General features: G+C 42.6%; 2 protein-coding genes across 2 annotated transcripts; one reads left to right on the forward strand and one right to left on the reverse strand.

Moving 5' to 3' along the window:
- Positions 1-8209: 8209 nt before the first annotated feature.
- Positions 8210-9345, forward strand: LOC311353078 (E3 SUMO-protein ligase ZBED1-like; the record flags this gene model as incomplete). Its single annotated transcript, XM_084472914.1, has 2 exons — positions 8210-8785; positions 8926-9345. 2 exons carry the CDS (start codon positions 8210-8212, stop codon positions 9343-9345), a joined length of 996 nt encoding a protein of 331 aa, XP_084329040.1.
- Positions 9346-11349: 2004 nt separating this feature from the next.
- LOC311353080 (E3 SUMO-protein ligase ZBED1-like) lies at positions 11350-12219 on the reverse strand (the record flags this gene model as incomplete). Its single annotated transcript, XM_084472915.1, has 1 exon — positions 11350-12219. The coding sequence occupies one exon, from the start codon at positions 12217-12219 to the stop codon at positions 11350-11352; it is 870 nt and encodes a 289-aa protein (XP_084329041.1).
- Positions 12220-12770: the final 551 nt, after the last annotated feature.

Here is a 12770-nt window from a genome sequence, read left to right on the forward strand (position 1 = left end):
ACCAAACAGTGCGCCCAGCCAGCGGGCATTTGACATTTGTCTGACATTTCCATTGTGCTCCCTGTTCCTTTTACATACACCTACTTGTAAACAGTATCATGGCTTCACACAAAGGCCAGCTTTTTCTTTTTCTTTTTTTTATTTATTTGGAAGGAAATAAATTCAAACAGTGGGGGTGACCGGGAACAACCTAACCTTTTTCACAGCACAGAGCACAAATGGCTAGACCCGCAAGCTTGTCAGGTGTCAGAACACAATTCCAGCCCGCCCTGCATCAATCTCAGCTCAGCTAAAACACAACTCACTGGACAAGATGAACGGAACAGAATAAGAGCTCTTCCAATCCCGTTACATAACATGTTATATGGGAGATAAAAGTGAAAAAGTAAAAGTTGGGTTTTGTTTCTTTTAGATCAACACTTCAAAACATACTAATGGTATCCAACAATGTGTTTAGCCATGCATATATATTACACTTCTGTATTTAAGTGTTATATCCTGCAACCCACTTCGTCCCCTGCTGTGACCCGCTTTCACTGATTGGAAACCACGGCTTTGCAGTGGCGGATATAAAGGGTGTGTTGCAGTGGCCTTTCATTACAATTACATTTTGACATTTAGGGCATTAAGAAGACACTTTTATCAAAGGTGACTTACAATAAGTGCATTTGTCAGAAGAAAGAGAAACAACAATATATATTGCTTTCTGTACAGTATTAGACAATGTTATAGACAATGTTAAACATAGCCGTAGCGGTCTGCCTGGCACTCTCTGGCACTGTTATTAACATGGTGGTCTTATTCACTAAGCACATAAAGGTCATGCTAGTTAACATGGGCATTCAGCGCTAGCACTGTAGAAACACTGGTTAAGCTAATCAGGCAATGTGTCCATGTCCAACATGTCCAATTAGTACAGAGGACTAGAGTGAAACCATGTCCAGACTAGGGCTGAAACGATTACTCGAGTTACTCGAGTAAATTGATCACAAAAAATGCTTTGTTAAATTCCTATCTTGCGCATTATGCACCCTGCTCAGAGCAGGGATCATTGTTCTCCCCATGTTTTTGAGGGAGCACACCACTACATTCGGAATTCAGTTGGCGCGCTGTCGGAGAGCCAAGAAACAGTCCGTAAACGGCAGAGAATGTCCAAAGTCTGGGATCATTTTACACAAAAAAAACTACAATAAGGTGCAATGTGTCTGCAAAGTAGAACTGGCGAACCACAACAGCACGACATCGATGATTCAACATCTGAGCCGAAAGCATCCAGTTGTTAATGCTAGTTCACCAAGCGTCGCCAACACAAGGTAACGTAAACATTGATGTTAGCTGATTTAACGTGCCAGAGCGTACTGTATTTGTAGCAATGTTGCAATGCGATTTGACTAGATATGTTTAGTTTTGATTTTTTGAAGTTGTAAACTTATTCATGTTCAATTGCAAGAGTACAGCCTACACCAAAGAACCCCTTTTCCAAACACACACACACCCTCATATTGTCTCTCACTCTCCCTCACGCATGCGTGCACACACAAACACACACCCGACTCCCTGTGTTAGGTTACCACACCAAATAGGCCAACCCCAGACATAATATATTATTTGTAGGAAAGGGTAAATGCTGCAGATATACAAATCTACATAAAACAGATATTTACTTTGATGTGAGGGCTGGATTACAGCATGACACTTTTTCCTCCCCCTCAGCACTTCAACGGTGTATGGACAGCTTTGTTCGCCCGGCTCCATCATGCACTGTTCAAGAGGCTGCAAAGCTTACAGAGAATTGTATACCTTGTGTACCTTTTTGTCTTACATTTTTTATATTCATTCTTTGTTCTCAGATGGGTAATTGCAGAAGTAAGCAATCCCTTTTTTTTCATGTCTTAAGACAAAACTAAGGCCCTTTACTATTTAAGTTTGTATTCATAGTTTTACATGTTATACATGTTTCACAGTAAGTTTACATTAATGTATTGTTATTTAATTGTTGGCACTGGCACTTAAAAGCACTAAATTGGTAAGTTGCAATAAATGGGCTTAGTTTTGGAGCCAAGTGTTGGAGTTAAAAGAAATACCTGTATGTTTTTTGAGAAATAAAAGCCAATTGCTTGGTCATCTTACAGCCACGTCATTTCCGTTATGCATTACTTTCGTTGGGTTGTTTATTAGCGCAAAATTATTTTTTATCCGATTACTCGATTAATCAATTGAATAATCAGTAGATTACTCAATTACAAAAAGATTTGATAGCTGCAGCCCTAGTCCAGACATGAACGAAGGTAGGGATATAAAACTTCAGATCTTTCTAAGGGAATCAATCAGTTCTTTAGTTCATTAGACATCAATAGAACCATGACTATATAATCATGCAGATTTGTCACTTTGACTGAAAAATATCAAGGACGTACCATTTCAAAACACTCAATGTAATATTTGCACATGAATCCCTTGTCATTACTCACTTTTGACTCAGTCGCTTTGGATAAAGGTTATCAAAGTTATTACTTATTGTCAATTATTATCAGTACTACACTTTTAACACTCTCTCTCACACTCACACACACACACACACACACACACACACACACACACACACACACACACACACACACACACACACACACACACACACACCTAACCCTATATTTTGCGCGTTCTCGTGTAGGGGTAGGGTGTCCCATTACTGTAGGGAGCAAGGGGGAGTGCTATTTTGCCCTTATAATCAACCCTCAAAACGTAGTGAGGTCCGATGCAGGCTTAAAACGAAGTGGAAGATTTACAGTTGAGGGCACTCCAAACCAAGTGGAACTCTACCTAACTCAACGTTAAACACAAATGACTCAACCACAGAGTATATATAACCAGATATGAATAGTCATCAGTACAGCATTCCCCTCGCTGGCTAAACTAAGCTGCTGACATCGACCCCTCGAGCAATTACCCCCCTCCAGCCCCCAGCGCTTTTCACAAAAACACAACAATTACCCTTTTTGGCTGACACGAACAGGACAAGGACTAAAGGCAGCTAACGCCTTCGGGCTAGGTAAAGAAAACAACAGAACTTATTTTTTTATTGAGGGGCTTTTTGTGTCTTCATGAACAGGACTGGGAAGTGATACAGGAAGACAGGTTGAAGAAGAGAGGGAATGAACCAGAGGGCTATAGATGGGACCTGGGTCGCTACGAGGCACAGAGGTTTTTAATGTATGCCTTTTGCCGTGGATGCTTGAAGCTTTGGCCCCGTTAGTCTGGCGAGTCCAGCCTTTGGGTACCAAAGCCTTGTCGTGTGTCATCATGTTAAATAAAAAGTAAATTAATGTTTGTATTAATGTTTTGTATGGAAGTGTAATGCTTAATGAGAAAATAAATTCTGCGGTTGCTTTTCTGAATGCATAATAATCTCAGAATTCTGAGAAAAGTTTTAACGGTGGAAAGAAATTGTGCTCCATTTTCTAAATGAACAAGTTTATTATGTCAAAATACTGAGAAAGGTTTTCATGAACAAAAAAAATCTGCTCTTGTATTTCTGAAATAATGAGGTACCTCAAAGTCCCAAGAGAAGCTTTCATTCACTTGAGAGCTTGATTTCATAGAAGCAAAACATGTCTCGCCTGTTGAGTTTAATCAAGTTTTATTTTGGTTTATGTTTGAGACGCTGGGAGATTCTCCTGTCCTTGAGTAATATTGATGGTATTGTTATTAGTTTGTCCATTTTGTGCACCTCAGGACTTTGAGGTTTTTCAGACTGAAAGCCGGTTATGATTCGCTTGGCATTGTGGCATTTCTCCAGGATCAGTTGAACCTATATGGTATTTTCTCAAGTGAATGCTTTATGCTTCCTTAGTTTTAGGGTCAATTCTTAATGTCAATCCGTTTTTAATGGTGCACCAGGTTTGAGGGTTTCCTGTACAATCTACAGCATTAGTTTTCTGAGAATCTCTTTTGGTGTTGTAACTGAAATATCCCTAACTGAAACAATGTTAAAATCGGAATTGATCTAACCTAACCTAAATCGTATTGATTTACTAAACACTACTTCACTAAACCCTACTAACGGCCCATTGGCTCGAAGCTGGAGCACAATGGAAATTAAATATAAATATGCGAGACAGACAGAAAAAAATAAGTTGATTATTCTGTTATTTATAAAATTTTGTAAGCCATTATGCTTTGGAAATATGAAAGTTTTTTTTGTAGACCCCCTCACCAGAAGCAGCAGTCGCCTCAAGTTAAGAGTCACGTGCATGCATGCACGTGTCCGTGCTCCTGAGTGTTGTTCACGTTATGAACGGCAGCAGTACAGAGCACAACACTGATGACCTGCAGCGGTCGCTTGCTTGTGCTGCCGAGTGTCAGTGGAGGGTACAGGGCGAGAAGATTTAGCATGATTATTATGAGATTGTATTAGAAGCGTACATATCGCTACAAAACAGCTCCCCGCTCTCATAATTACCTGAGGAGGAGAGAGACAACCCACGTGGAGTCCCAGTTGGTTCCAAACATATTACATGGGGCTCAGTTCCTCAGGTCTGTTTGAAACAAGATGAACCACTTCACGGGCAATGCTCCGCTGACAAAGGAGCACCAACATGTTGGTTTTGTGTGGTAAGGTGTCACCGCCGAATTGCTGTGAGTAAGTACAGACACCGGTCCAAGTTGGACTTTGATGGACATTTCTGAAGCTCAGACCCAAGACGGCTCTTAGTCAGACAGGACATAAACCCTCCCCCACCCGACAGTGTCCTTGCAGGGGGACCTGATCTCAGACTGATGGAACGGGACAGCTGACCCCTGGTCAGCTGCCTCCCAGGCCCCCCCCCCCCCCCCCCCCTTTCCCAGCGGCTCTGGTGTCTCCTCTTCCCGTGATGAGCTTCGTTTAAGATCTGAGCTGAGCTCTCCCTCAAAAGCGCATACCACCAGGGACCCTTCCCTCTGGGAATATCACATCTACTGACGTATGTGTCCTTCTTTGTGTTACAGTACTTCAATCTTACTTTGTTGCTGTGCTATAGCTACGACTCTGCGGATCAAAAAAATTATCTCTATAAACCATCTCTTTCTGATTTCCATTGTTACTGTGCATCGTCACATGGAAAAAAAATAGGTACGATAGAGAAGTACGATGAAAGGACGAAATGATGAAAGGTTTTAGATGTTTGGGTTGGATTTCAAACCTTGTCAAAACACTTTTTGCAGCCCCGGTTTTGATTGCAGGCTTTTTCATGGTTCTCAGCCTCACCTGGAAGCGGATCAAGGTGTTTGTTAAACCTCACCCTACCGCCCTCCTCTTACACATCTGCATAGGAGGACCGGATAGGGAGACCCCACAGAGTGGTGTCTGAGGAGGGGCTACAGTACATGTGACATACAATCTGGCTCTGCAAACAGAAGACGCAGAGGCTAACAACTGAAACCCACACACACCTCTGAGAAAGGTGTAAGGGACAATATCGTATTCTTTACTTAATGAAAGCATCCTCAACGTTCGTAACTGCCATGTTTATCTTGAATCTCTGCATTCCATCTCAAGGCCATGATTTACCATGAATTAGGCCGTTATATTTAACTATGTAGAGTAAATGTATATTCCCCTATAAATAGTTAAACCTTACTGTTGCAGGTAGTCATACTTTCAAATGCTGTACTTCTGATTTCTCATTACGATAATGTAGGTCTAAAAATAATTAGCAATTTGGTGCAGTCAAAAGGCATCCAAAGCATTCCCTGTGATCTCTCAGAGACAGACTGCATCGATAACTTCTGACCAGAGAAATCCAGCAGAACAGGATGTGTGCATGTTCTCAATTTAAAGTTTTTCCACAGTTTACTTTACAGGTGTGGTTGGGGGGATGAAACTCCTCCATATTCCAACGGTCCAACAGAGACTTCCACTGCTGTACTGCGTCTCAACACCAAGACCGAAGAGTGTCACCTAGTGGGTGCTGGTGGAATCCGTCCACACCGCAGCCGTCGAGCAGAACAGGCTCTGGTGAATTTCCATGATTCCCAATTTGTATAATTTGTACGGAGCGGGCTCTCTCCGGGCAAGGCTGTTTAAAGATACATAAGAGCACCGTTTTATGGTCCAATCATTCCTGCTCTAACGGGATTCTTTTTTCCCCGTCCAGTCTCCTGTGCGGCGGTTACCATGATTTAAACCCCGGTCTGAAAACGCTTCTTCCTCTTCCGTCAGCGGCGTCCTGATGCAAGCGGCCGTCGTCAATCTCGTCATTCACCGGGCCGCCATCACCCACTCAGACGCATGAATCAGAGGAGAAGCGGACGCCTTCCGCACTTTGATGTGTTCCCCTTCTTTCATTCCCGGCTGCATTATTCAGGATCACTGATGCATGCCGCATCCCCGATTGGCTGGGCCAGAGGAAGGAAGGCGAGGCGGAGGGGGAAACTTGTTGCACGGCAGATGAATACTCAAGACTCACTGCTGGTGTGGGCTGACTGAATGTGGGTTTGAACTTTGATTGGAAGGGTTTATAAAGGGAGGCTTTGAGTTTAACACAAGTTCCGCTGTGTAGACGATCACCCCACTTGAAATATAGAGACACGGATAGGAAAAACTTGTGAATGAACTTGTGAATTGTGAATGGAGAGCGGGCTGGATGATGTAGAAAAGGTTCCGGGTTCGATCCCCGATGTCTGCAGCAAACCTGTGGGCTGTCTCATCCCAGCTGCTCATCACTGACGTTCTGTGGGCTAAACCACTGCAGGACATTTTGGACAACAGTGCCCTCTAAAATGTTGTAAGAAAAAGTAAGGGATAGTTCTACCAAACCAAGTTCTGTTCCCTGGTCACGGTTCGGGGGAGTGTGTGTATCACTTAGTTCATTTTCCTCTGATTTCAGTCAAAAAGTCATGTGCAGAAGAAAACAAATAAAGCTATTGCTGGAAAAACTGTTGCGCACCGTGCCCATGGTACTAGGGCTGGGCGATTAATTGAATTTCGATTTCGATTACGATTTTCGCTTCCCTTGATCATTAAAACAACATAATCGTAATAAAACGATCATTCTGCCACCCACCGTGTTTTGTGTGGTAAATGGAGCGAACCCTTCTTTCTCCACCTGCGCAAAACATTTAGAAGAAGACGGTGAATATGGCAGAAAGGCAGCCTTTGGTCGAGAAGAAAGGTAAAACGAATTCTGTGGTGTGGTGAGGAGTCTGACTTTGAACAAAAGATATTGTGCAAGATATGTCACGCAACCGTGTCTGCACCTCAAGCGAATACGACCTATCTACCGATCTATTTAACCACTTAAAGTCTGCACACCGAGTAATACATGACCAAGCAATGAAGGAAAAAATGAAAAGCTCCTCCACTCCTGCCACCGCAACACAGTCCTCAATTAAGGAGACGCTCTACAATGCCAACCCATATCCACCCAGCTCCCGCAGGCATAAAGAAATAACAGATGCAATCGCATACATGATTACCAAAGACATGTGCCCTATCAGCACCGTTAGCGACCCGGGGTTCAATAAACTGATAAACACATTGGACAAGCGATATGTGTTACCATCACGTCACCATTTCAGCAGAATTGCGCTGCCTGCCCTTTATCACGAATGTCGTGGAAAAGTTGCAAGAGAAGTGTCAACAGCATTATATTTTGCCACCACAACGGACTTATGGTCGAGTCGCACCATGGAGCCATATTTAAGCCTCACGCTACATTACATCAACGCTAATTTCACCATGAAGACGAATTGTCTCCAAACGGCATTTTTTCCCGAAGACCACACAGGGCTAAATATAGCCGAGGGCCTGAGGCAAGCGATGGCTGCATGGGACTTGACCGAGGAAAGACAAGTCTGTATCACAACAGACAATGCCTCAAATATGAAGCTGGCAGCTGAACTAAATGGCTGGATGAGGCTGCAGTGCTTCGGGCACAGACTCCACTTGGCCATAGGTGAGTAGTACGTTTACTTCTCCTGATTTTGTGATGCAATTTATTAAATAACAAATAATGTAGAATATATTATGTGAGCTACTCTATTATATATATATATATATCTAACACCACACCCACACGATAATGTATTTAATTCCTAATAATAATAATTCCTATTTCCCAGCCTATTGATACACTGATGAAGATTATGATGATGATAATGATGATACATTTTTATATTTATTGTAATTTTAGAGAATGCAATGAAGGACCACAGGATTGGCCGTGCGATGGGGGTCTGCAAAAAAGTGGTCAGCGCCTTCTCCTATAGTTGGAAGAAAAAGAGGGAGCTGACAGATGTACAGAAGAGGCTGAATCTGCCTGAACACTCTCTTAAGACAGAGTGTCCAACCAGGTGGGGGTCTCGGCAGGCTATGATTGGCAGGGTCCTAGAGCAGCAGAAGGCCATTGCAGAGGTCCTCTTCAACGACACAAAAAACAGACACCCCACCCCCTCATGGCAGGACATCGATGTACTGGAGGCCATAAACAAGTCACTAAGCCCTCTCGTGGAATTTACAGATGCACTTTCTGGGGAGCAATATGTGAGTGTGTCTTTTGTCAAGCCAACTCTCCACCTTTTCAACACCTCCATATTGGCCGTGCAGGAGAATGACACAGACCTTGCAAAGTGCATCAAGCAGAAGATCGTGGGCTATCTCAATGAAAAGTATGATGATGCTCCAACACAGGAGCTGCTGGACATGGCCTCAGCCCTGGACCCAAGGTTCAAGCTCACATATGTGAGCGAAGACAAGCGTGGGTCAACTGAAGAAAGACTGTCATCTGAGATGAAGACTGTCATGTTAATTATAATTATGATGATAATAATAAAAAAAAATAAGTTATATTTTATTATTTCTAGTTATGAATACCCATAACCATTTAGTCAGATTAAACATGTCAATCATTTCTCTTCACAATATTCTCCTCCTCCTATTCCCAGGAGAAGGCCCCTCAGAGAGCAGTGACTCCTGCAGATGACCCTGATGCCGCTGGTGCTGCTGGTGGTGCACCAAAGAAGAAGAAAGCCCTGGGCAGCTTCTTCAAGCTGGTCACTGAAGGCACAGCTCAAAGATCCGCTGCTCTGCAACCGGACCAGGACAGGGCCATAGCTTCTGAGATACAGTCCTACTTCCAGGCAGGGACACTGGACACTGAGGCGGACCCACTGGAGTGGTGGAAGATGTCCCAGAATTTCTACCCACGGCTCTCCAACCTGGCAAGGAAATATCTTTGCATTCCAGCCACAAGTGCCTCGTCAGAGAGGGTTTACAGTACAGGTGGTAATGTCGTCACCTGCCTGCGCTCATCCCTGAAACCAGACCAAGTGAACAGACTGGTGTTCCTGGGTAAAAACCTTTAGGGGTTGCAAAGGTTTAAAATAAGTTTTGGCAGCTGATTTTTCTTGTCAGTGTGTGTCAGTCAGTTTATTCTTGTTAATACTAATTTTGTACAAAAGGGTGCCTCTACCTCAAAATATAGTTAACGTGTTAACTGTTATATCATTGAGATACTGATTATAACTACAGTGTTTTTTGCAGTACTAGATAAGGTTGTTGTAGCAAGTGCATTACATAGTTGGAGTTGGGTTTTTTTATGGTAAAGGAGTAATTATGTTTTAATGTATAGTACTTTAAGTCTTGGATAGTGTTTATTTTTGTGTATATTGTGTATATTTTTACATATTATTTAATTTATTTTATTAATATATTTTTCTCTTATTTATTTGCATTTTTCTTGTTTGTCAGTTCAAACTTATCGTGTTAAAAGAAATACCAGTGTTAAAAGTTCAATAAATGCTTGTTCTCAATCAAAAAAAATAATGATTTTTTTTTTAAATCAATGAATAATCGTCTTTAATCGCGATTACAATATCAATCAAAAATAATCGTGATTATCATTTTTGACATAATCGAGCAGCCCTACATGGTACCCAGTGAAACTTGTCAGTTGGCACGGATGAATTATATTTGCTGTCCCACCGGCGACATCTGTACCAAGTGAGAGTCATCTCTACAGCAGGGGACATTGTGACTGAGAGTAGATCTCGTCTGGCAGAAAATGTGGACAAACTCGAAAATAGAATCAACAGAGCAGGGTTGTTTTGAATGTGTAACAGTGTGTGTTGGTTTATGCTGCGCTTTATGTTGATAGAATATGTCTATTATGTGGCAATTTTTGTTTAAAGAGAATAAAGCTGCCTTTTTTGCTTGCACTGATTAACCTATTCTTTTAATTAAGATTCGACAATGAAGTGTTTATGTTCCTTTGTCAATCATGGTTAAATCATGGATACAGCGTTTAAGGGCGTCAGCGACGGATGATGGTTCTGTCCATATCTCGGCATAGTGCTCACAGCATACTGATCAACAGGCTCATGTCGATTCCCCTCCTGCGTCTTGATCCCTGTTTATGAGCCCCGATCACCTCAAACGTCACAGGACTTCACTGCCCCCCCCACCCCATTTTCTACCAAAACAACCCACTGGCATTAGGGCTGCAACTAACAACTAATTTGATAATCGATTAATTAATCGATTAGTCGATTAATCGATTATTAATCGGATAAAAGGACAAAAACGACATTTCTATCCTTTCCAGTATTTTATTCAAAAAACAAATGTAAAAGGTATAAAGTGCACTTCAGTTTGTAGCTAACTGTTTTTAACAGTTAAACAAAAACACTATATATATATATAGGTTTTGACACATTTCACATAGCAGGCCTTTCCAAACAAAAACAAAAAAAGGGAGGTGATTTGGCTGAAAACAGTTTAAATAACAAAGAAAAACATAAAACACGAACATAAGTGTTTAACAGGCTTTGCTAAATGGCTCTTCAACAACAGGCCATGAGGTAGAATTGGAGTATGAAAGAATGGTTCTGCAGGAACACCCTCACTCTCACTGACTTACTGAAGTCACTTAAGAAACTGTGCATTGCAATGCAAAAATGTAAGCATGTCCACATGCTCTGGGCTAAGGCTGGCTCTCTTCTTGGAAGCGATATTGCCTGCTGCAGAGAAGAGGCGCTCAGATGGTGTTGAGGTACCAGGAATGCATAGGTAGGACTTTGCTAACATGGCCAAGGTGGTATATCTATTCTCATTAGCCTTCCACCAATGTAATGGATTTTCCTCCTTGGGAAGGGGCTTCTCTCCAAAGTATGTGAGGACCTCGTTCCTCACTTGGCTATTGAGATCCTCACCTTCCCCCTCTCTTTGCTCTTCTTCACTGCTGGTTCCAGAATCAAGGAGTGAGTAAAGTAGAGAAACAGAAGTTGTAGGTGCAGGAGCAGCTACAGTAATGGTGGAGGTGACACTGGTTTGCTCATGGACACCATCACGCTGCTGCTGATGATCCTTTCTCACTCCTTTCTCACGAATGCCTGTGTTTGCACTTTGGCTTGCACCTTAAAGACCTGCTGTGTCAGAAACCTCAGTTTTCTGAACCTCGGGTCCAGGGAGGATGAGAGGATCACTGTGTTCGGTGCTGTGTCAGAGATAGTAGTCTCCTTCTTCCATCGCTGATGAAGCTGCTCTGTAGCAGTGACTTGGAAAGCCTGCACTGCCGCTGACTTGAAGACAACACTCTGGGTGGACTTCACTAGCCCCTTCACAAGTGGAGGTACTGCAGAGATTGTCGTGTATTTCTCCCCACTCATAAACGCAGTGGCACATTCAAAGGGTTTAAGGGCTGTGGAAAGCTCTTCAAGTAGGTTCCACTGGTCGGCTTTTAAGTCAAGGTACCGTTTGCCTTTCTGTGTAACAGTCGAGTCGGAAAGCGTGGCAGTTACAGGCCACCTTTGCTCAAGCAGTCGGCTAATCATATAGAATGTGCTCTTCCATCTAGTGCTTACATCCTGAACAAGCTTGTGCTGAGGTGTTCCCATTTGTTGCTGTTTTTGTCTCAGTTTGTTGCAGGCTAGCTCACTTCTTCTGAAGTGTTCTACGAGACACCTTGCAGCCCCAACTGCTTTTTCAATGCTTGAGTGCTTCAGTGAAGAATTGATCACCAGCTGCAAGGTGTGGCCAGCGCAGCGGACTGAGGACCACCCATGCTTCTCCTCTAGTACTTTTGCTGCAGCCACAATATTGGCACCATTGTCATGCACAATAGCAATAATTTTGCTTGGGGGAATTTCAAACCTGGCTACTATCTCTTCCAACCATTCTGCAATGCTGGATGCCGTATGTCTTTCCTCTAGTGGCATGGTCGTAAGGCAGATTGACTTCATGTTCCATTCGTCTCCAATGTAATGGCATGTAATGCCAAGGTAGGCTTCCGTGGCTACACTTGTCCACACATCAGTGGTGAGAGCAATTTTGCTCTGGGTGGCTGTTATGTTACTCTTCACTGCTTGGAATGTCTGCTCGTACTTACTCTCCATCAGTTTGGTAAAATGGGTCCTCGAGGGAAGAGTGTAACCAGGGTTGAGGACGTGAATCATTTGTCTGAAACCTTCATCCTCCACCATTGATAGTGGCCTCATGTCAGTTACCAACATATTCAGGATACCATCAGTCAATGCAGCTGCTTGCTGTGGTGTGCAGACCTTCCTTTGAAGTCAGTAATGTTGGGTTGTGTCTTTCTGAAATGAGAGAAACCATATAATGAACGTACATATTAGCACCATTTACATGTAACTCAATACATACTTTGTTGATTTAATTAATAATTGCTGATGTAAAAGGCAAACAAAGACAATGCCACCACATAAAAAACGAAATAAAATAAATGGACATAAAACGGAAATGTAATTAATCAGATCAGAACTGGATCAGATAT

The sequence above is a fragment of the Micromesistius poutassou genome (assembly GCF_964030765.1).
Source record: "Micromesistius poutassou genome assembly, chromosome: 9".
NCBI lineage: Eukaryota > Metazoa > Chordata > Actinopteri > Gadiformes > Gadidae > Micromesistius > Micromesistius poutassou.